General features: G+C 48.9%; 1 protein-coding gene across 3 annotated transcripts in view; it reads right to left on the bottom strand.

Annotated features, from left to right (window-relative positions):
• The window catches only part of MORC2 (MORC family CW-type zinc finger 2), a 104,082-nt gene that overhangs the window by 9,693 nt on the left and 69,702 nt on the right, over positions 1-24,687 (bottom strand). Inside the window, exons 13-25 of one of the 3 annotated variants that reach the window (XM_044990459.1) lie at positions 14,620-14,760; positions 13,482-13,636; positions 13,197-13,325; positions 12,206-12,311; positions 7,867-7,999; positions 6,934-7,008; positions 6,445-6,831; positions 5,749-5,886; positions 5,597-5,651; positions 3,400-3,541; positions 2,904-3,095; positions 2,708-2,801; positions 619-807 (exon numbers count right to left, since the gene is read on the bottom strand). In XM_044990459.1, the coding sequence (XP_044846394.1) occupies positions 619-807; positions 2,708-2,801; positions 2,904-3,095; positions 3,400-3,541; positions 5,597-5,651; positions 5,749-5,886; positions 6,445-6,831; positions 6,934-7,008; positions 7,867-7,999; positions 12,206-12,311; positions 13,197-13,325; positions 13,482-13,636; positions 14,620-14,760 (1,936 nt within the window). Of the gene's footprint in view, positions 1-618; positions 808-2,707; positions 2,802-2,903; positions 3,096-3,399; positions 3,542-5,596; positions 5,652-5,748; positions 5,887-6,444; positions 6,832-6,933; positions 7,009-7,866; positions 8,000-12,205; positions 12,312-13,196; positions 13,326-13,481; positions 13,637-14,619; positions 14,761-24,687 lie in introns of those variants that run through there. The other 2 variants (XM_044990460.1, XM_044990461.1) reach the window with 2 other exon arrangements.

The raw sequence follows: 24,687 nt of genomic DNA, 5'->3' as shown, positions 1-24,687 counted from the left end.
GAATACTTACCGGTAGCACTGCCAGCTTTCCTAGCTGTGGCCTCATTAATAGCCAAGCAGGACCCAAACTGTATTGAAGCCCTGATGCTCCCCTCCCACCTTACAACCCTACATTCAAGTTTCCACATCAGACACCGTCCTGCTTTAGAACGGGGCAGAAATTCCCACCAGAGCACATCACCACTCCTTAACCAGTCCCAAGGATTGCTACTGAGACATACGAAATACTCCCTCTCCCCAGGAGCAGAGCACAGGGCTTCTTCTGCACACGTGGCCCCTGGTGGCAGAGAAGGCCAAAGCCAAGGGATGTCTCTCCTCTGCCTAGCTGTTGGTGTAGTAATTGACACCTGAGGACAGTGGGTGTAAACTAGAACTCCCCACTCACTCACGCGAGGGGCAGCATCACGCACCCACACAAGTTACAAGAAAGTGAAAAATCAGGCTCTGGGAATTTAACCCCACCTGCAACACAGAACACTGAGTTACTGAGGACCAAAGACAAAGCTGGAATGTGATCAAGTTGTGGGCTAAGTGAAGTCCTAACTTTCCCCAGCGTCTCAGCTGGGCCCAATCCAGTGGCACTCAGTCATTCTAGTCTGCACCTGGGGTCTCACCCACCTCCTGCACTTTCTGCAGAAGTGCCACAATATTAGTCCTCAGCTTCTGCAGTTTCTCCTCTGTCTCCTTAAGTTTTCTCTCTGAGCTGCGGAGGTTTTCCTCACAGACTTTGGCCCGGGCGTCAGCACGAGTCTGATAGGAATTGCACAAGTTCTGCAGACCCATCTCGTACTGTTTGAAATATTCTTTCTGTGGGTAGACAAAAAAGTGAGTCAATACGCTGTGACAAGATCAAGCAACACCAAAGCCCCACCCCTGCAGAATTCCCCCAGCAGCTGCAATCTGCCCATAGTAATGAAGGGGACTCCAGATGCCAACCTGTGATACTGCCTGGGAAACAGAAAGAGTCACCAGTTACACTGTTCATTTCTGGATTTTACCATAGACAGTTAGCAGATAGGCTGCCCTGTTCCTCCAAGAGCAGCGCCCAAAGCTCAGAAATGGACTCTAACACGTATCCTTCCTCACTCTGCGGCCACAGGAGTCCCACACACCCTGCTCCATTGTAGTTTCCTCCCTGATTTACTGGTAGAAGCATCCAGGCAGAGCTAATATGAAGTTATTTGCCTAGCAAAGAATCATAGAATCTCAGGGCGGGAAGGGACCTCAGGAGGTATCTAGTCCAACCCCCTGCTCAAAGCAGGACCAAACCCAACTAAATCATCCCAGCCAGGGCTTTGTCAAGCCTGACCTTAAAAACCTCTAAGGAAGGAGATTCCACCACCTCCCTAGGGAACCCATTCCAGTGCTTCACCATCCTACTAGTGAAAAAGTTTTTCCTAATGTCCAACCTAAACCTCCCCCTCTGCAACTTGAGACCATTACTCCTTGTTCTGTCATCTTCTACCACTGAGAACAGTCTAGATCCATCCTCTTTGGAACCCCCTTTCAGGTAGTTGAAAGCAGCTATCAAATCCCCCCTCATTCTTCTCTTCTGCAGACTAAACAATCCCAGTTCCCTCAGCCTCTCCTCATAAGTCATGTGCTCCAGCCCCCTAATCATTTTTGTTGCCCTCCGCTGGACTCTCTCCAATTTATCCACATCCTTCTTGTAGTGTGGGGCCCAAAACTGGACACAGTACTCCAAATGAGGCCTCACCAGTGTTGAGTAGAGGGGAATGATCACATCCCTCGATCTGCTGGAAATGCCCCTACTTATACAACCCAAAATGCCATTAGCCTTCTTGGCAACAAGGGCACACTGTTGACTCATATTCAGCTTTTCGTCCACCGTAACCCCTAGGTCCTTTTCTGCAGAACTGCTGCCCAGCCATTCGGTCCCTAGTCTGTAGCAGTGCATGGGATTCTTCCGTCCTAAGTGCAGGACTCTGCACTTGTCCTTGTTGAACCTCATCATATTTCTTTTGGCCCAATCCTCTAATTTGTCTAGGTCCCTCGGTATCCTATCCCTACCCTCCAGCGTATCAACCACTCCTTCCAGTTTAGTGTCATCTGCAAACTTGCTAAGGGTGCAGTTCACACCATCCTCCAGATCGTTAATGAAGATATTGAATAAAACCGGCCCCAGCACCGACTCTTGGGGCACTCCACTTGATACCGGCTGAAAAGGACATCACTCCTTTTATTTCAGCATCTGATCACCATCCATCCCATTTGTTTTACATTATAAAAACTGTGCCTTCATTTGCCTGATTAAAAAAAAGAAGAAAGATGGATGGAAAAACCCTGGGAAAATTCAGTAATAAAACCAGAAGCTTTGTTTCACAGGCTAGTTAAGGTTGCCTTGTGACAACAAAGTCCTGGCATTTCTAACCCTGAGCATCATGACCCTCAGTGGATCAAAAGAGGCACTTGCTGGCTCACACTGCATCCATGGACAGAGGGATGAGGAGGGGGAGAAATCAGCAGAACTCTGTGATCATTCACCATTTGGCATCCCAACAGATCTTCTCTGAAGAGCGTTGATTTGGTAAAATAAATGTTGCGTTCGCATTTCCTCAGGAGGATGAACACTCCAGAAACATCCATTTGACCCCTCTATTCCCAAAGCAGAGAAACTCGGGATCTGAAAATTTTCCATTTGTAGACCCAGCACAAGTTTAGTGTGAAAGAGAAGCACTGAACTTACCAGAGGAAAAGCCATCAATTCTTCTGAACTCATGGAACTCAGCTCCTTCTTGGAGATGGGGAAATTTGGAGGTAAGAAGTACCGCAAACAATTCCTACCCAAGAGAAAACAAGCACCCACAGGTAGAGTTTAAAGTCTTGTTTGGAGATTGAAATGCTCAGAAATGGTAACAGCTGTGAGCACCAAATAAACCCACCGGAGTGTCTGGACTAGCAAATCCACAGTCTCCTGGTTGCTGCTGGGACCGGTGGTGTCTGGCTCAATTCGGGCACAGTCTGAGGTAGAAGGCTCAGCTACAACCTCCTCTTCTTCCTGCTGTGTGTCTGGACTCTGATGCTCTGGAGAGGGAGGCTTCATCAACCGTACATCCTCACTGCCCTTCTCTACCCTAGGGGGGGGTAGCAGGGAGTCATATACAGCCTTCTCCAGACTAGCCAGACCCTGTCACTCTGACAACAGCTCCTAGACTACACCGCTTCTTCCAGGGCCACCACCCACATACAGATGCCTGTTCCCTTCACAATCACAGAGCAGCTTTCTCCAAAACATTCCCGTGTACACAACCTTCCCAACTAAGAATGGATTATTCCTCTCTTCAGCACCCGTGAAAATATAACAGGGTTCCCCCCCATCCTCCCTGTTGAAGGGGGAGCATCTCCAGAGCTCTGGAGCCAAAGATAATGGTTAATTACCAGCGATCTCTTGGTGTGGTGTCTGTAGGTACGTAATCGAATTTCACCTTCCAGCGTATGGCATGCTTGCCCATCTCCACAGCCGTGACACGGCCTGTGAACCATTCCTTGTTCACTCGTACCTCCACATGCAGCCCTTTGTCTGAGACACAGAAGGGTAGGCGTTAGGGGGTTCGGACAGATGCTGAAAGCACATGTCGCACAGCTTTTTCAGGAGGGAAGCTCATGTTTCCTCAGTCCTCTGCTGGGAATGAACCTAAGTTTACAGAGGTGAAGCTCTTCCCAGGTGTGGGGTGGGAAAGACTTACAGATGGAGCAATAAGCTACGATGTGGGCCTCGTCGAGGCTGTAAAGGCACCTCTGATGCTTGTCGCTCACAGAGAAGGAGCACGGGCAGGAAACACAGTTCTTAAACCCCAGAATGCGGGGCATAGCCCCAGGGGAAGAAAGGTCCCCAAACAGAGAGAAACTAATGCTTGCTAACTTACTAATCAATCAATCAATCTATAACTACTAGATACACAAATGGACATGATCACACTCTTAGTCAAGCTAAAAGTGCAAAGGAACAGGGGTTCCTACTCAGGCCATGCGGTGATAAGAGGGAATTGGAGAGACGCCAACCCGCACAACCTATTATGCCCTCAGCTGTGAGCAGGGGCGGCGAGTTGTATGGGCCCATGGTGCCCGGGCGCCATCAATATTCAGGGCCCAGGGGCCCGGCTACACCAATGTTTTGGGGCTGGGACTCTCCCCCGGCCCCGCCTGATGCCCCCCCGCCCCTCCCCCAAGTGTCCCCCAGCTCCCACTTGTTGCCCCTGCACACCTCCCCGGTCCCAGAGTGTCCCTGCCTCTCCCCTGCAGCTCCACACTGACTCTGATCTGCTGGCTCCCAGCATCAACTGCTGCCACAGGGTCCTAGTGCTCCCCATCCGCCAGTGGCAGGGCAGGCTGCCCTTACCCTGCCCTTCTGCCTCGGACCCTTCCCTCTTCCGGCGGGACCCTCCACCAGCACAGCCCCCTCTGCCCACAGTCACTGCTCCTGCCCCACGCTGGGCAAGAGAAAGCCCCATCCCTCAACCCCAGTGAGGGGCAGCAGCAGGGGAGGAGGCGCACATGTGATGGAAGCCCCCCCCCCCCACCACCACCACAAGGGAGGTGAGGAGGCTTCCTGTACCTGAGAGGGGGTGCAGTGACAATGGTGTGGGGTTAGTGTGCTGCCAGGAGGGAGAAGGGGGTCTCTCCCCCAGAGCTCACTGCTGCCAGCAGGGAGAGGGCTGGGGGGAGTCCTCCTCTCTGGCCCCAGCCCTGGAGCAGCCTTCCTACACCCCAAACTCATCCCCAGCCCTGCCCCACCCCAGAGCCCACACCCCCAGCCAGAGCCTTCATCCCCCTGCACCCTACCCTCTACCCTAGCCCTGAGCCCTTCCCAAACTCATCCCCAGCCCCACCCCCCAGCCCTCACCCCTGCACCCCCTCCCACCCCCAAACTCCCTCCCAGAGCCTGCACCCCCTCCCGCCACACCTGCACCCCAATTTGCTGCCCCAGCCCAGGGCCTGCACCCCAGATCTCCTCCCCCGACCCAAACTCCCTCCCAGAGCCTTAGGCAGGTGGGGGGGCGGAGTTGGGGGGGGGGCAGGTTCTGGCCACCACCAAAATTTCTATAAACCTGCCATCCCTGGCTGTGAGCACAAGGAGACACATGTGCGGGTCAACGGACACTGCTAAGGAAAGCTTCCAGGCTCAGGCGCATGGCATGCATGCACACGCACATATGGAATACATACAGGGACCATCACTCGAAGAACCATCTAGTTTTCACCACCCTTCACATGTCCTGGGACATGAGTCACTCCCCTTTGTGGAAGTTTTTCTTGCAACCCACAACAGGAATGGAGGAACTGCCTGGGAACGAGTGAGGGGGCTACACTCCACAGACAGCCCTGCTGACTCTTTGCGGCAGTACGCTACAAACAGGAGAGCTCACTGATTCATGCAATGAGGCCCAAATCCCCCTTCACCATTAATATAAATGTACAGCCCAGAGATTACAGGTCCCAGCAGGCCACGTTTCAGTGTGGTCAAAGCAACCTTAGCCACAATCAGTTAAACCATATGTAAATTCCTTGGGGTTGGGCAAACCATGGTCACTTCTGGCACAAACATGGTAACTGAGTTTAATGGTTTGCTCCTCACCTTTTTGGGCTCTTTTCAGATCTGCTAGCTCCTCCTCCCCTGCACTGTCTGTGAGCTGTAAGCATAAAGATCTCATGTTAGCCATCTCCCAGGAAGATCATGAGAGCTCACTACCTCCTTTCCTGCCAGAGGGAACTCACTGCAATCCTCACCTCAACCACCACCTCGTTTGAGTCCTTCTTCTCCTCTTTCACTACCACAAATTTGCCCCGTTTCGTTTTCTCCTTCTTCTGCTCCACTTCCTCCTCAGCTCCATCCTCCATGGTCCTCTTGCGGATGCTGGAGGTCTGCTGAGAGCAAGTGATTTCTGGCTGAATCTCAAGGTTGGTGGCACCCATCCATTTCAAGGGGGTAGGGGGGCAGGCTTTCAGACGAGCTCAGTGCCTCTACAGCCACTTAAACCAAGAGCTCTAGCACCCAACGGGTCCGGCTAAGAACAATGGGAGCAGCTGAGTGCTGAGCCATTTTAAAAATCTGACCACAAGACTTTCTCCAGAAGGTCCTAGCACACATCATATCACACATATATCCATCCCATGCCACAAGGGATAGCCACGAACACCACCAGTATCCTTCATCACCATGCACCTGTTGCCATGTTTCTACCACATGCAGGGCAATCACTGGGGTCTCACAGGAAGCAGCTGGTGCAAGTGATCCTACTGAGGATATATCATTGAGCTCTCACCTAGCACAGTACGGTTCTTCCATCCTATGCAATTAATGGAGTGTGGGGGGAGGGGTCTCTCACGCCTGGAGGCGAGGAAGATGCTGGGTAAACACTGGGTTTGTCCAGGTTGAGGGGTAGGGCTTTGATGATCTCCCATCCTACCAAATAACGGACTCACCTGGGGAGGTTTGAGTGCTACAGGTTTTTTCAGCACCGGCGTCTTTATAATTTTGGGGCTAGGAGTCTCGCGCTGGCTCATGGAGTTCTGCAGAAGCATGGGGGGTGGCCTCCCCACATGGATGGGTTTGGCAGGAGTCCTGACAACTGTGCTGTTTGACTTTCCCACAGTCACAATCTGCTGCTGTGTCCTGGAAGTACTAGCTTCCTCCCTGGATAGCACACTTGCCAGTTTGGGGGTGTTGATGGCTGGCCGAGCCAGGGGAGCCTTTCGCAGTTGGCTGATGGACTTGGGGGGAGGCGGCGGCGGCCTGCTGGGAGCATTTTTAATTACATCGGGTAAAGGAGGAGATCGCGGGCGTTGAGGTCTGCTCAGTGATTGGGAGTCCTGGGAGAAGAGAGTGCACAGGAGAGAGGAAGAATAAAGTCAGGAATGGCTCACAGAATGGTTCAGGATGGTACTGGAGCGTACAGGAGCTGTGGTACTTACCTCCACGATAGGCCGGGTGGTCACTTCCAGAGGCAATTTCTTCAGGTCAGCTTGGGACCGGATTGGAGTAGTTTTCTGTGGTAAAAGAACAGGAACAAGGTCATTTTAAAAGGTTCCCTGAAACCCACCGTTAGCAGGTGGTGATCGTGCTGGGGAATGTTAAACGGGTACTGCTGGCTCACTAAGGCAGGTGGTTCACTACTTCATCTAACCATAAAAAAAATGGGGAGCGGCCCAATAAAGAGAAGACATAGGCTGGGGGCTGAGTAGTCCACAGGGCGGAGTCCAAAAAGAAGTGAAGCCTGAAGTCTGAGTTGAACTTTGTTTTACTGCTGCTCATTTTTTTACTAAAATAAAACCCAGGAGGTGTGAGGAACAGGATTTGGACTCTACACGGCATATGTTCTCCAGTTCGTCCATGATGCCGCCATCGTCCAATTATTAAATTTTCAAATAAGCACCTTCATGCTTTCCCCTATGCTGACCCTCACACGTGGGACGAGCTCCCCATAAACATTCACAAACGAATGCACTAACCTCCTTCTAAACACTCCTTAACAGTCTCTTTTTCCATTATGCCTACAAAAAACGTTACAGTGGCTAGTCTGTTGGTATGCTGAGGCTACTGTCTATCATACTGACCAGTATTGTCCTTGTCTCCTTGTACTCTGTGATCTATCTGCATCTATCTGATGTCTTGTCTTACACTTAGGTGGGAAGTTCCTTGGGAGAGTGAATGTCTTTTTGTTTGGTTTGTACAGAGCCTAGCACAAGGGGGTCCTGATCCATGACTAGGGCTCCTAAGCACTACGGTAATACAAATAACAAAATGAGAGAGGGTTCAGAAAGACATTTAACTCAGCAAAATTCATTTGCCCAAGGAGGCCGCTCAGATTCTCTCCACCACGCTCAGCTCTAGGTCTCTAGATTCACCTGCAGAGCCTCCAGTTTCTCCTGCTGCTGGCGAATTTTCTCCGTCAGCTGCTTCTGCTTCTCCTCTTGTGATCTGAAGTCCTTTTTCAGTGTTCCCAGGGGTACCTTTTGCTTCTGCTCTGAAGCTTCACACCTACAGTAGAGAAAAGGATAATAGACAAACTCAGCAAGAGATCAAAACGTGACTTACAACAAACTTTTACAGTTAGGGGAGAGCGATACTGGCCTCAAGGAAACCTGGCTGTTTCCCTACTACTGCAATACCCTAATCTCAAGAACAATCAGAAAGAGTCACAGGTTTTAGCCAGGCAGAAATGCAAACACAGAAGCTTACTGGCTTTACAATTTAAGGGTTAAAAACAAACCTATTTATGCTGGGAGCTCCCTGGCATGAGCCGCCCATTCAGAGAACAGGGGCCACACAGGGAAATGCCACAGTCAGCTATTCTGGCCCATGGTGCCTCCAACAGTCAGTTCCTTCATTACTGCTGACAACTGAGGAGATCTCTTGGCCACCATCATAGAGCCCCTTTTAACCGGTTTTCCATCTATTCCTGAATTTTCCCTGAATTTTAAGCTGACTGGCACCAATTTTCTTGCCCATCAGTTCTACTGCAGAGGGTGATACGTTGTGGGTTAATGATCTGGTATTTCTCTGTTTTCTGTATAGAAACACTGCCGTGGCTACCACAAACCCCATGAAAGGTCTCTCTGGTGCTTCTGCTTGGCAGCCTCTCGAGGCAGGCAGCCTTGCTCACCTCAGACTGTCCTCAAACATACTCTACACTGATGGTTTTAGACTCCACACTTGGCCTGTTGTGCACATGCCAGACTCCAGCAGCTTAATTTTTACTGCAACCTGACTGGTGTAGATGTGTGTGTCGTGGTTTGCACTGAAGTTCACAAGCTGTGGAGACCGAGCTTCACCAAGAACACCTTAGAACAGCTGTCATGGGAGGACAGGGAGGACTTCTCTTCCCTACACCAGTACACTGAAGGAAGAGCCTTAAGAAAACACTTGTGCTGAGGCAGTCTGCCTTGAGGAGAGGGTAGTAGAAAGTGGTCGATGTGGTGGACAGATCAGTGTCCTCCCTCATGCTAACGAACAAAGGGGAAGGGTGATGAGTTGCTTGAACCATACTATGAATGTTGTCCCATGGCCATAAATGCATTGGGAGTACCCAACACATGCATTAGAAAAATCTCTGATCCAAGAGATCCTTGTGGAAGCAAGCATCACTGGGACCTCTGCAGACAACATCTAGGCCTCTCTGATTAATAGGCTAGTGTGAAGCTATTATAGCTTACTGGATCCTTCTCTTTCCTGAACTTCTGCCAGGGCCCTTCCTAGTTTAGGTACTGTATTTAAAGTATATTGAAGTCTTCTTCCCCAGCAGATGCAAAAGGTGTTCCCCCAGGCAGTCAAGGGAAAATATCCAATTAGGAATGGGTTTACAAATGCTGCCCATTCAGATTACAGTGATCAGATGCGTCCACCTGTGCTGCAGAGCCCACACAGACACATGCTATACCCAGGGATCCTGGCAGCTTTGCTAACGAGAACATACAATGTTTTGGAGAGGAGGACAGTCCCCGGTGCCCTAAGGACTTTCAGACACTGGGTAATCCAAAGAGTGATGCCCTCACTCACATGGACAATCAGCACACTGCACTGTGTATAAGGAGAACATGGCTGCAGACAGTTGGAGTCCATTAATGATATAATCTCATGAGTAAATTCTTAATCAGAGAGTACTGGATCAAATCTTCCTCCAGTGGGAATACCAGACGTGGATCTCTTAGGCCAGGGGTCCCCAACGCGGTGCCCGTGGGTGACAGGGCGCCCACTGGGGCATCTAAGTGCGCCCGTGTACTGTCCGGCGGACGAGCATCTGCCAAAATGCTGCCGACAAGCAGCGTCATCCAGAGGTGTCGTCGCCAAAATGCCGCCAATTTTCGGCGGCATTTCAGCAGCGATGCCTCTGGATGACGCTGCTTGTCAGTGGTATTTTGGCGGCAATGCCTATTGACATTGCTGCTTGTCGGTGGCATTTCGGCAGATGCTCGTCCGCCGCCAGAGTCCTCTATGGCTCGTTGTCTGGCACCCGCCAGACAAAAAAGGTTGGGGATCACTGTCTTAGGCTGTCTGTGCAGTTTTTTATTCTTGGCTTTAGGAAGAGACTGTTTTAGCATGGAACACTGCTCTCCACTCGGGAAGGAGACTCCTCGCTGCCTTTCCACCTGTGACTTAGGTAGCAACAGTCCTGGAAAGAATTCAGGAGGAATGGAAGGATCCGATAACCCAACAGCCTCACGTGGGCCAAGGCAGTCTGGTTCCTAATTCTGTGGCAGATACCCAAAGATGAATTTATCAGGCAAAGAGTCTAGCCTCAGATCCTCAATCAAAGCCAGTGCACCTCACTGCCCCCAGCTTAGCAGCTCTGTCTCTGAGAACTCAGCTCATGAAAAGGCAAAGACCTCCAAATAAATGAGATCAAGCTACAAGTCCCTCCACTGTGCATGTAAAAGGTTTACAGCTGGGTGCAAACAAGTGCACGAGGTCTTTTCTTGTTCTACACAAAAGGACTGCCGCCTTGCTATTTCGTCACTTCTGAGTACAATTCAAAGACCAACTCTGCCTGGTCTATATGGGAACTGTTTCAGCCTCGGTAAAAAAGCATCTGACAAAGCTAATGACAACTGCTGAGCCACTCAGTACCTGCAAGTTCAAATTTCTTACATGGCAGATCTTATTCCTAGTGGCAGTGTCTTTAGCTCTAAGAACTGCTAAGTTTCAGGTACTAATAACCCACCTTAGATGAGATTTTACAAGGATAAGTCTGATTCATCACAACGTTTAAGTTTTATCCACAAGGTGGTGTTAGTGTTCCAACCTTAATAAACCTATCATCCTGTCAACAAACTGTTCACGCCACAGGCCTCTCCCAGCGAGGCCCTCCTCCACACTCTCAGACGCAGTTAAGTCTGAAGAATTCTGCTTGAAACAGATTAGAAGCACCAGAGTTCATGCAACTCTTAGTTTACAGGATACCAATTCTTAGTGTATGAAGACTTCTATTGCATTCTTCACTATCATCACCTAATTCATGTTTGCCTCATATCATAAGCATCTTTTCCTGCCAGCCCCAGTGATGCTGCAGTGTACAGAGGTATGCACTCTAGCGATGATTCACCTTACAGAAAAGGAATAGGTTCCATTTTAAGTTTTCACAAAACCTATTTTCAAAATAGGGAGCACAAGTTCTCCCACCTCCTCAAGTTTTTATTTAATTCAGGAACTTTGTTGTTGTGAGCTAGCCAAGATGGCTATTTTGTTCAACTCATCCTCAAGTCTTTCTGGTTTTATACTTCATGTTTGTCTGGAGGTTACTCTCCTTCCTCCAAAGAAATCATCAACAAAGCTAAATTCTGGCTTACTTAATATGGCTTTTATCACTGCCTGTGTGGTTCTTTGTTTCCATTTGAAACACCCCTTGAGCTATGTATTTTCCAAGAGTGGGAATCCCATGATAATCGCATATTTAAGGAAACAGAATTACAGGTAAGTAATTTATCCTTCTTTAAAAGACATTTCAGAATTCTCTTATCCACCACCCTTCTCTAATAGGGACGCTGAATTTTCTCCCTCCCTGGAAGGTGAATCTGTCATTGAGACTGCATGTGTGCCAGTGTTTTTATGGAGGTGCTGAACAACTCCATAGTTAAGGCTGAGTTCCATTTTGCACTTAAAGCAGGGATTCAGACTTTGTTTTTATGAAAAAATACAACCCATCCTCCCCAAATTTACAGTGCTTACTTTGAGTACAGAAATGAATTAATTGAAAACTAGTCCTTTAAGAAACCTACGTCAGGCTTTTCTTTTCCTGGATATTAACAGAATTACGCAGACACTTCAAACTTTCCAGATAGTTAAAAATTAATTGTATTTATCCAGCATTTTGCAACCCTTAGCTTGTACCTCATCTCTCTTCTATGGGTGCCCCCAGTTATTAGCCCAACACCACTCTTCGCTTCAGACATCCAAACTAAAACCAACAACGTGTGAGAGAGTGGAGGAAGTAGGAAGGTCCCCCCAGAGGAAGAGTGTCATGGAAGATAATCCCCTCATTTGGGTTACCTCAAACAAATGATGTCACCTAATGGCAACATTGTTACCTAGTTCACTGAGGCTCATTTTCAGTAGAAACATTCACCGGGACTGTGGGCAGAATCTTGTGATGCAGGCAGAACGCCATCACATACCCAGTCAAGTGCCCAGAACAGCACGGCAAAGGCACATTAATGCCAATTCCCTACCATGGCCCTCACTCATACTCACTTATCCTGCTCAGGGTCAGGGTTCATGGAGCACACCCAAGTATCCGGGTATTCCTTCTCCACGGAGCTCAGCTGGAATGGGAGGGTCCGCCATTTCAAACACATATCTGTTACACAGAACACACTACACAGTCAGCACACAGATTCTAAGCCATACACATAGCCTGTCCTCTGGGTCCACAGCAAGCCCATTTGGCCGTTGAGGACCTCACAACTTCCCAGGGCATTAGTCTGGTGACAACAACCCTTTCCAGCTGCTGGAGCACTTGGCTTCGGGGACCACCTTCCATCTCCCGCCAAGATACTCCACTGTGTTGCAAAGCTTTGTTTTCTTTTAAAAAACAAAAACAAAATCATAAAAATAATTGAAATGATGATCAGGAAGGCTGAGACCCGTTAATACCCAGGGTCTCCTTTAGTGGCAAGAAAGGCAATTGTGTGGGATGTTCCCATTTGATACTCAGGCTATTCCCACTCAATGTTCCAAAGGGAGGGAACACTCCCAAAAGTCCTAGAAAATGCAGCTCGGGGGGGACGGGGGAGGAGGGGACGGACTGAAGTGCAGTTCTGTCCTAGTGAGGGATTGTAAAAATGGCCCTTGGAGACTTTATGTTCAGCCCCTCAGTGATGATTACTCAGTATTCCCAGCTTACAGATAAGACTACATTTTTTTTTTAAAATAAACTACCAGCCCCCAAACCTCTCTCTGGGCTCTGAATGTCTGGCTTGTGCATTGTCACCAGTAAGATATTTGGCAATTAGAATTCAGATTACAATTTAACAATCTGGTTGATGAAGCATGAGTCAGAAAAGAATCCAGCTCCCAGAGCTGTATTGGCTTAGCTAGGTAGCAGAAAAACTAACATACTAAAAACCATCTCCTGCCCATGAGCTGCTTTGCCCTCTGAACAGTAGTTTCTACTCCCTAGCCCACATGGCAGCACCATCTCCTAATCCCAGCCACCCTGCTCCCTCTGCCTGGTCAGACGCACCGCACTGAATTGTGGTGGGGATCTCCATGGCTCGGCGGCGTTTGTAGCGCAGGTCACTGGAGGGAGGCTGGTTCCAGTTTGCTGATAAATAGCCAAATTCATCCCAAAACTTGATTATACCTCTCTGGGCTGCACAAAAAAACAAAACAAGAAGAACATTCATCATGCTGTCACTATCAAGCAGCATGAATACCAAGTCTTCCTTCTCTGGTAAGCTCGACCCTCTGTCCCACCAGCCACCCAGACTCCCCTCCCCATCCCTGTAAAGTTGTGAAGCCTCATTACCAATAGCAACATCCTTCCAGTACTGAGCCAAGTGCTCCCCCATCGCCCTCAGCAAGTGTCGATACTCTTTAGCATCTGCGAAGTCCTGTTTATTGTGAGTAGGCTCCAGAACCAAGTAGGGTATGTCCACCACTCCTACCACTCCACCACATGCCCTAGGGGTGAGAAACAACCTTAACACATTGTCCACTGCTAACATCCACCAAGATACTTGTCCTACGGAGAAGCACTGTACAGCAACCAGTTGGCTCACTGAGTACATCCTGCAGCAATATGAGTTTCAGACAGTGAAACTCTGGTGCTGTTTTTTCCCCATATTAATGTAGTATCAACCCCTTAACACCACAGATTTAGGGCTGTATTCTGAAGTAAGTTTTCTAGTGTCAAATGTCTACTCCTGGGGGAATTCTGCGCCAAAAAATTAGAAAAATCTGCACACAATATTTTAAACGTCTGCATATTTTATTTGTCAAAATAACGCAGTATAATCATCGGGAGTCCCTGTCACCATGGTGCTAACAGCAGGAATATTGCTGGGCTGTCATTACTGTTCCCTGCACGGCTGGGTTGCCATTCTCCCCCCCCGCCCCCCAGAAATCACAAATGCTGCAGGAAAAAATAAAATTATGTGGGGAACATTAATTCTGCGCAAATTCTGCATTGCGCAGTGGCACAGAATTCCAGCAGGAGAAAATGTCTTTGTTTTCCTCATTGTGCACAAAAAGGGATCTTTGCTTTCAAGTTCTGAATGCTCAATTAGCCCCAATAATCCTGCCTTGCCCCAAGGGTTAGTCTTGTTTGTGACACAGGAGTGGTTAGTAAGTAGTGAGGAATTGTCAACTTTAATTCAGCAGGCTTCTCTGGGAAGGGCCCAGTACCAAATGCTGGCACACAGCAGAAAAACCTTATGTCATTGCAGGGCAAACTCCCGTCTCTGGATGCAGAACTTCATCTTCATTGGGAAATCTGGGGCTTTAAATTACATAATAAAACAGAACAGACTATGACGGTGGCTGATACCGAGTGACTGTACTGATTGTATGGAGGGAATGATTCATGCTGCCTCCCTAGTTCTGTTGTACAAGACAATTTTGGTCCTAAGCAAAGGGAACTCTGAAGATTTCTGAAAGGAACTCACATGCCACCCTCCAACTGTGGGCCAACCTTCTCATACATCTTAATCAGCCGACTGCAGTTATAGATGAACATGCCATCCAAATCCCGCTGTTCGATATTCACCCCGAAGATGAAATTCAACTCTTTAGGCTCCTTCAGTGCCCTGGGACAAAAGGCAGCAAGAATCAGAAACCTCCATGGTATACAGAGAAACCGCGCCCCCCCCCCCCCAAAACCCAAAACAAACAAACAAAAAAAAGTGACCTAGACCAGCTCTTTGCCACATCCAGAGACACGAAACCAACAGCCATAAAAACCTCACTATTTCTGTCCATTCAGAACTTACAGGAGTATTTAGATTTTTAAAAAATTATTTACTGAATGCAAATTACAAGTTAATTTTTGCAACACTGACGTATATTTGTTGCGCTAACTACAGTTCTGGCATGCTGGCACATAATTTTTGACATTTTAAGAAGGGGTCATGGTTCTGGCTTCTGGTCCAAGTATTTTTCTTTTAAGCTGTCAAGGAAAAGGAGTTAGAGTTGATCAAAGTCTGTCACTTGTGTATACGTTTTGTAGCAGATTATGCCCTTTAATGGTAACACATTCATTGTTTCATGATTTGTGGGTTGCAAAACATGCTAACTATGCTTTGCAGGCAAAACTGGACTCAAAGGTTTCAATACATACCTAGCATTATACCCGACAATTTCAGTACATAACCCTTGGATTTCCTGGGGATGAGGGTTTATATTATTATGGATACTTATTTTGCAATACCGTTCCAACAGATTTCAAGCTGCAGACATACCCACACAGCACATAGAGCAGAGCTCCTTTCTGGGCATTATGGGCCAATTTTTTAGAATTCCACTTCCATATAGGTACCTAAATAAAGTGCATGGATTTTCACCAAGCAGCTTCAGTGAAAATCTGTCTCCAGTTGTAATTGCTGAGCACTTTTGAAAACCTGACCGCACATCTTTGACTACTGGGGATTATACCGGTTGGCATGTAGAAAAAAAAAATCGTTACTCACCTTCTTGTAACTTGCTCTTCGAGACGTGTTGTTCATGTCCATTCCAATCAGGTGTGTGCGCGCCGTGTGCACACCAGCCGGAAGGTTTTTCCCTGAGCAGCATCCATAGGGTCGGCCTGGGCACCCCCTGGAGTCGCGTCTTCATGGCGCCCAATACGGGGCCCTGCCGATCCACCACTCCTTTAGTTCCTTCTTGCCGGCTACTCCGACAGAGGGGTAGGAGGGTGGGTATTAGAATGGACATGAACACCACATCTTGAAGAACAACAGTTACGAGAAGGTGAGTAACCGTTTTTTCTTCTTCCAGTGCTTGTTCATGTCCATTCCAATCAGGTGACTCACAAGCCCAAGTTTAGGAGGTGCGGTCAGAGTCATCCACTGATTGTAGCACCGCTCTCCCAAAGGCCGCATTGTCTCTGGCTTGCTGGGTGATTGCGTGGTGAAAGTGTGTATGGAAGACCACATTTCTGCTCTGCAGATTTCCTGGGTGGGAACCTATGCCAGGAATGCCACTCAGGAGGGCTGAGCCCTGGTGGAGTGCGCGGTGATCAAAGGAGCGGGCACCTTTGGCAAGCGGTAGCACTCCTATATGCATGACATGATCCATGACAAGATACGTTGAGGACACAGGAAGACGTTTCATTCTGTCTGCCACTACCACAAATAAATGCACCGATTTTCTGAATGGCTTCATTCTCTTGATATAGAAGGCTGGCGCTCTGCGGACACACAATGAGCAAAGCCTTTGCTCCCTGGCGCTGGAGTGTGGCTTAGGGTAGAATACAGGGAGGAAAATGTCCTGACTAACATGAAATTGGAAGACAACCTTTGGGAGAAAAGCCGGGTGAGGCCTGAGCTGAACCTTGTCCTTATGGAATACAGTGTAAGGGGGCTCTGAGCTCAGGGCCCTAACATCAGACACCCTCCTAGCTGAGGTTATCGCTACCAGAAACGCCACCTTCTTTGAGAGATAGAGCAGGGAGCACATCGCCAAGCACTCAAATGGTGATGCCATAAGTCTGGAAAGGACCAGATTGAGGTCCCAAGCCGGGATAGGCTGTTGGACCTGCTGGAATAGCCTGTCCAGACCTTTAAGGAAACGGCTGACCATTGGGTTAGCAAAGACTGAGCAGCCCTCTGCTCCTGGGTGGAAGGCGAAGATGGTGGCCAAGTGAACCCCTATTAATGACATGGACAGTCCCTGCTGCTTGAAAGGGAGAAGATAGTCCAGTGTAAGTGGCACTGAGGCGAGCGTTGGGGATGGAAGGTGCTGCACAGACCAGACTGAAAATCTCCTCCACTTGGCAAGGTAAGTAGCTCTCGTGGAGGGTTTCCTGCTGCCAGGGAGAACTTGTCAGAGCAACAGAGCTCCACTGAGTTCAGCCATGGAGCTGTGAGGTGGAGCGACTTGAGGTTCGGATGTTGGAGGCGGCTGTGATCCTGCATTAGTAAGTCCGGGAAGAGCGGCAGGGTGACCGGGGCTTCCATGGACATTTCCAGGAGTGATGTGTACCAGTGCTGGCGGGGCCAGGCTGGAGCTATCAACATCACCAGAGCTCAGTCCCTCCGTATCTTGAGGAGCACCTTGTGAACGAGAGGGACAGGCGGGAACGCGTATAGGAGACTGTCTCCCCATGGGAAGAGAAACGTGCCCACGATGGAGTCCAGGCTGTGACTCAGGAAGCAGCAGAATCGCTGACACTTCCTGTTGTGTTGTGTAGCAAACAGATCTATTTGGGGAAAGCCCCACTGATGGATGATTGAGTTTACTACGTCCAGGCAAAAGGACCAGTCGTGGTGGTGAAACGACCTGCTGAGATGGTCTGCCAGCTTGTTCTTTATTCCAAGGAGGTACGATGCTTGGAGGTCTATCGAGTGCTCTACATAGAAGTCCCACAGCATGAAGGCTTCCTGGCCCGGGGAGAGGAGTGTGCACCCCCATTTGTTGATATAAAACATTGCCGTGGTGTTGTCTGTCAGGACTGATACACATCTCCCTGCTAGGCGGGCTCTGAAAGTCTGGCATGCCAGGCGAACCACTCTCAGGTCCCTGACATTGATGTATAGGGCAAGATCCGCCTGAGATCAAAGGCCTTGTGTTCTGAGGTCTCCGAAACGTGCCCCCCAGCCCAAATCTGATGCATCTGTCACTAGCGAGAGGGATGGCTGAGGGCTGGTGAAGGGGACCCCTGCACCTACTACCTGTGGGTTGAGCCACCACAGTAGGGAGTTGAGGACTGGGCGAGGCAGGGTTATAATCCTGTCCAAACTGTCCCGGACTGGCTGATACACTGACACTAGCCACGACTGAAGAGGTCGAAGTCTGAGTCTGGCCTCTGTACTACGTAGGTACAAGGTGCCGTGTGTCCCAGGAGCTTCAGGCAATTCCTTGCTGTAGTGGGGAACTGCCTGAGATCTTGTATGATGTTGCCCAGCGACCGAAACCTCGCTTCTGGGAGGTACGCCCTGGCTTGTGTCGAGTCCAGTCTGCCCCTATAAACTCTATCCTCTGAACAGGGGACAGCGTTGATTTCCCTTCGTTTAGAAGGAGACCCAGTTTGCCGAATGTCATTCTCATGAAGCCGACCTGCGCCTCCACTTGAGACCTGGAGCAGCCCTTGACCAGCCAGTCGTCAAGGTACAGGAACACCTATACCTGCCACTTGTACAGGAACGCGGCCACGACTGCCAGGCACTTGGTGAACACTCAAGGAGCCGCTGACAGGCCGAACGGGAGGACTGTGAACTGATAGTGGCTGTTGTTCATCACAAACCTGAGGTATTTTCTGTGGGGCGGAATTATTTGTACGTGGAAGTATGCGACCTTCAAGTCGAGGGTGGCATACCAGTCTCCTGGATCCTGTGAGGGGATAATGGAGGCCAAAGAGCCATGAGAAACTTGAGGTTTTTTTCACAAACTTGTTGAGTTCTCGCAGGTGTAGGATGGGCCTGAGCCCACCCTTGGTTTTCGGTATTAGGGAATACTGGGAGTAGAAACCCTTGCCCCTTCGCTTCTGAGGAACCTCTTCCACTGCCCCTAGAGAGAGGAGTGAGTGCATCTCCTGTATAAGGATTTGCTCATGAGAGGGGTCCCTGAAGAGGGATGGGGTAGGGGGTTGGAAGAGCACAGAATTGGATGAAGTATCCCCTCTCTACCGTGTGGAGTATCCAGCAATCCGAAGTGATACAGGACCATGCATGGTAGAAAGGAGATAGTCGGGACAAAAACGTAAGGTGGGGTAGACCCAGTTCTTGTACTGGTGCGCCGCCCTCAACTGCACCCTCAAAAGGCCGGTCTAGGGCCAGGAGGAGGCTTGGGCTGGCCAGAGCCCTGGCCCAAGGACAGGTGCTGTCTTTTCCTGATGCTCCTATTCCTTCTCCGAGGAGAGTCCTGCCGGTTCTGCGGTTTGTAGAATCATGAGGGAGGCTGAGGCCGGAAGTGCCTGCACTGAGTGGCAGGTGTGTGGAGGCCCAAGGACTTGAGGGGGGCCCTTGAGTCCCTTAGACTGTGGAGTCTTTCGTTCATTTTATTAGAAAATAGGGCCGGACCCTCAAAGGGGAGGTCTTGGATGGTTTGTTGTACCTCGTATGGGAGACCAGAGACCTGCAACCAGGAACTCCTCCTCATTGCAACCCCTGTGGCCATTGTGCGGGAGGCCACATCTGCTACGTCCAATGCGGCCTGTAGGGAAGCTCGAGAAATTAGTTTCCCTGTCTCCACTAGTGCCGAGAACTCCGCACGCAAGTCCTGCGGCAGCAGCTCAGTAAATCTGGCCATCGTGCCACCGGTCTTACGCGAGTATCTGCTAACGATGGCCTGCTGGTTCGAAATGTAGAGCTGCAACCCCCCAGTGGAGCAGACCTTCCTCCCCAAAAGGCCTAGTCTTTTAGCGTCCTTATTTTTAGAGGAGGGCCCCTGGTACTCACGCTGGTTAGCTGCATCAACCACCGGGGAATTGGGGGGGGGGGGAGAAATATAGGTGCTCGTATGCCTTTGAAGGGATAAAGTACCGCCTCTCATTTCTCTTGGCCATAGGGGACAGAGGCCAGGGTCTGCCACAAGGTCTTTGTGATCTCAGCTATAGTCTTTATTAATGGCAAGGAACTACAAGAGGGTCTGGAGGGAGTGAGGATGTCAACCATCTGGTCAGCACCATCTACCACCTCCTCTGCCTGGATTCCCAGGTTCTGGGCCACCTGTTGCAGCAGTTGTTGCAGGACCCTGTTGTCCTCCAAGGCCAGGGCCATCAATGTCCCCGCCATGGTTTCATCTGGGGAGGATGAGGAGGAAAGTCCTGGCAATGGGTTCTACTCACTCCCCTCAGCGCCCAGGTACTGCTGTGCCGCCAGGTCCATGGCCTGCGGTGCTGGGGCCGCCAGAACCACGATCATCAGTGCCGATGACAGTGGGGCCAAGACTGCAGCTGCCGGCGAAGGTAGGGGTGTTGGTGGCACCGCTGCTGGCGGTGATTGCGGAAGGACGAACGATGCCAAAGACACCGAGATGGACCTGGATCTTGACCCTTGGATTTGTCCCTAGCCCTGATGATACACCCAGGGCGTCCAGAAGGGATGAGTCGAGGGTTGCCACTGCGGTGGCCACGGCGTCAGATAAAGCTGGCGGTCATGGTGGGACCTGGACCGTCTGTTCCTGGTCCTATTGGAACAGTAGGATTCTGCCTCTGACTCCGAGAAGGATGACCACAGAGGAGCGGTGTTCCATTGTGCCTGCAAACAGTGCCGAGAAACGGGACCAGTGTGGCTCCCCGACATGGGTGGACCGTGCTGGAGATGGGGATTGGCGCACCATCATTGCTGGCTTGCCTCTTGATGGGAACGGGGGCTGGGCGGTCACCAGCAATTTGTCTCTCCTCTGCGGGGAGGACGGCGCCGTGAGATGCATAAAGTCCTGAGCTGCCTTGAACACCTCTGGCATTGAGGGGAGCTGTAGCTGCCTGCCATGTCGGTCCAGAAAGCAATGAGGGTTCGGACTCAACTGGACCTCAGGGAGTGCAGGAGTCGATGAGACCCTAGGAGGTGGAGGAGCCAAGGTAATATGGCCCAAATCGGATCTCTCTGCTGCAGGCTCCTTGGGCTTGGGGGAGGAGAGCAACCTCGCTCCAGCCTCTTCTTTTTCTGGGGCACCGGGGATTGAGACTGGTGCCTCACAGAAGACTGTCTATGGGCAGAGCTGTGGTGGTGCCCTGACTCCCTGGAGGTCCTTCCTCGTACCAGCTTGCGCACTGTCAACACTGGAGGACTATGCACCGACGAGGAGGTGCTGGGTGTGGATTCTGCTGACTCCGTGTCAGATTGCGGCCGGAGTGCTGCCTCCATTAGAAGGATCTTGAGTCTTTGATCTTGGTCCTTTAAGGTCTTAGGGAGGAACCCTTTGAAAATTCTGCACTTCTCCTTCTGGTGCCTCTCCCTGAGACACCGCAGACCGGAAGAGTGCAGGTCGCTCTTAGGCATAAACTCTCCACTGTCCTCACAGAGCTTGAACCCTGGAGACCAGGGCATACCCCGGTACCAGGGAAGAGTTATGGGGGGGACCCCCCAAAAGGAAACTTAAGAACTACTAAGACTATTAACTAACACTACAAACTATGAACAGAAAGAGTGGACACTGCCCAAACATGCTTGCAAAGTAAAAGCAACAGTTTGTTCCAGCCAGACGTCACCAGCAGTAAGAAGGAACTAAGGGGGTGGCAGGTCCCTATATTGGAAACCATGAAGTTGCGACTGCAGGGGGTGTCCAGGCCAACCCTACAGATGCTGCTAAGAGAAAAATCTTCTGGCTGGCATGCATGCAGCATGCACACACCTGACTGGAATGGACTCAAAGAAGAACCATGGTTGCACTGATGAACATTTGGTGCAAAATATTTAAAAGTACTTGTCTACATTTTACATAAACTATGGTTCTCTAAATTAGATTGTAAATTGCTTAGGGCCTAATGATGCAGAGTGATGAGCACCTGTGCAATCCATACTTAGCACCTGTAGATTTTAGACTAGTAGATCCAGGATCAGGAAGAGATTGAGTGTTCCTTTGGATCTTGTACAGCACTGATTGCTATATCAGCACTTGCATCAGTAATAGCTATAGAGCATAATATATCCAATTTTTGTTTCCCAGTTTACATCAAGATTTGTAGCCCTCATGTGCTTCACCCAGATGAATCATTTCATGCCTCATCTGGTGAAAAGATGGAAGCCTTTTCTGGAGCTATTCAAATGTCCATAAATCATAATTCACGTTCTCGTTTTCTCTAAGACTATGAAATGTGTCATGTGTCAGTTCTGATGATTTGCAGTTGTTAGATGAAAGGTTATCCTATGCTGCTGAAATATTTTAGAATAAATACCTGACAAGTTGATTTATTCAATGTCCATCCTCTTATTATTATTTGCATTAATGTGATTCTATACTCCTGGGTGTAGCCAGACTAGGAGATACAGGGATATTTTTAACTGCAGGGCTCTGCTTCATGGCCCGACAGATCAAAGACACAAAATATCTCCTAAAAAAACTGATCCATTAAATACTTTTTAAGTTCGCTTTCTGGAGCTTTTGGGCTGTCCTAGAACCAAGATGTCCCAGTTGGGAGGCTAAGGGTACATCTACACAACAACAACAAAATCTGCAGCGGGGAGTCTCAGAGCTTGGGTCTACTGACTTGGGCTCATGAGGCTTGTGCTACAGTGCTAAGAATAGCCAAGAAGATGCTCTGGTTCAGGCTGGAGCTAGGGTTTTGAAACCACCCTTCCCTGGTCTTCAGAACCCAAGCTCCAGGCTGAGCTGCAACACCTACACATCTATTTTTAGCACTGTAGCACAAGCCCGGTGAACCTGAATCTGTAGACCTGGGCTCTGAGACTCGCTGCTGAGGGTTTGGGGTGTTTTGCTGTGTAGATGTACCCTAAGTAATAAAGGCAGAAGCTAGGGACAGCAATCTCTTCCTTCCTTCAGCTGCTGGGTTAGTGTGTTGTAGTCATTTCTTGGGACTCCACTGGCCCAGAGCAAAGCTGATATGGCAGCCTTTTAAAGGAATTCTTTGTTAATGAAACGGCAACATTTTCAAAGAGATAAGTGCACATTACTAGGATGAACATGTTTATTAACGTTAACTTTGGAGATAAGGAATATCAGAAGGAGTGCCCACTTGGCTAGCAGTTGACAGACTTTATCTAGTGTTAGGTGATCATTTATTTTGTAAATTAGATTGATCTCATCACCACATTCATGCCCAGATATTTAAGAGTGGGGTAGGTTTTGATTGAACCAATTGTTGGGAGACTACCTGGAATATTTTTGTCCCAACTGATTTTTAATCCTGAGCATTTACTGAAGGAAGCCAACATTTTGAATACTGCAGGCAGAGAAGTCAGGGTTAGGACAACACAGAAACAGGTAATTCACACAAAGTCTGTTTTGGTGTTAAACTTTGCCAGTTGGACTCCTGTGACTTGAGAATTTATGCACCTGTGAGCTTCTGTGACAAAAGGAAGGGTGACAGTGCACCTCCATTGCCTGGTGCCCCTCTGGAGCTCAAAGGCAGGAGAGTTATTTCCAGTTTCTAAAAGGCTTCCGGACACGATATGCAATAATTGTCTCACTGTACAAATTTAAGGGAAAGTTAATGGAAGCCTCATTCAATGTGAACTCTCAATAGACCTCCTCCTTCTTACCTGTTACAAGGGGCCAGAGTAGGTTGACTTATCTTGCCAGACAGACAGTGGAGTTCATAATACAAAGCTTGTTATTAATTATTGTTGGTATTATCAATTCTGTCCCATTTGGTACGTTTCTGTTGACATTTCATAAGGCTACGGGGGCTGTCAGGACTTGTGTTAGAGAAGGTGCATTGGGTTTAGTGTATTAATGAAATCAGAACCAATGTAAGTTAACACAGTAGAAAGATGATCTAGCAGGTGTTGCAGAAGTCACCTATAATTCTCTTTTTTTAAGTGAAGAGTTTATTGGGAGTCTGGGGAAGGTGTTGTTTTGTACAAAAGGGCTCCCCTTTATCTCCCGGGACCTTGTTCAATATCTTGCTTTCTAGACTTATATAGTTCTTCAGTTAGGGAGATCCTGACAAAAAGTCTTTGCTTACATGGGAGCCTGGGGGGAGGAGAGAGAGTGAAACAGCACATAGGGTTTTATACTCTTATTATTTGCAGACCTGAAGTTACTTGACAATTCACTAATTCTAGCTCTGAAATAAATTTGGCCAAATCTGTGTGTCTGGTTAATCAGGCTGGGAGTTTTCAGTTTTTGTCGCACACGTTCATTTCCCCACCCTGTGAAACCTTTTCGGACATGTTTAGCCAGGGTTAGGCTATGTACTAGAGCTAAGTTTGTTTTTGCAATTGAGAGCTTTAATGTCTGCTTAGGTTTTACAGCCTAGGTATATATTTTTGATTTCTGCAGTGGATTTCAATATTTCTTTAAAAAAAATGTTATATAGGGAAGTATGATCATGTGTGTTAGCTTTAAAGGTTTCCCAACTACACGCGGGGGTAAATGCAGTGGTGCTATTCCTAAAGCTTTCTTGAATGTTTGTTCTTATAGTTTCACATTTGCTGTTTAATAGTGGGATGCTGCATTGCCAAGCAGAGTTGTTTGCTGGGATGCACTAGTGCTTTATATCTATTAATAAGGGAGACTAGAACATCCCCTTCGGCCCCATTCATAGGGTTCTATTTTATGCAGCACCTCCATCAGAACCAAGAAATAATTAATAAGGGAAAAGAAGTTATGTACATAGGAATAGGAGGAAAACGGTCTCCCACAGGGATTTCTGCATCCCTGAAGTCATAACTCTTCTAAGATCAATTTTAAATTCAAACTATTTTCTCTCCTTCTGCTGTCTGCGGGAGAGTCTATCTAGGTCCACATCTAGCAAAGAGTTTAGGTCAGTGCTTCCCATCGTGCAGTACCCTGGGGGGTGCAAGGGAATTTGTCTGGGAGGAGGGGCAGACAGACAGACCTCTCAATTGTTCTCAAAGTCTCAGCTTTCATTTTTAAATCGCTGAGTCTCTAAG

This window comes from Mauremys mutica, chromosome 16 (genome assembly GCF_020497125.1).
Source record: "Mauremys mutica isolate MM-2020 ecotype Southern chromosome 16, ASM2049712v1, whole genome shotgun sequence".
NCBI lineage: Eukaryota > Metazoa > Chordata > Testudines > Geoemydidae > Mauremys > Mauremys mutica.
Note: the sequence above shows the minus strand (reverse complement) of the source record. Positions and strands in the feature narration are given on the sequence as shown.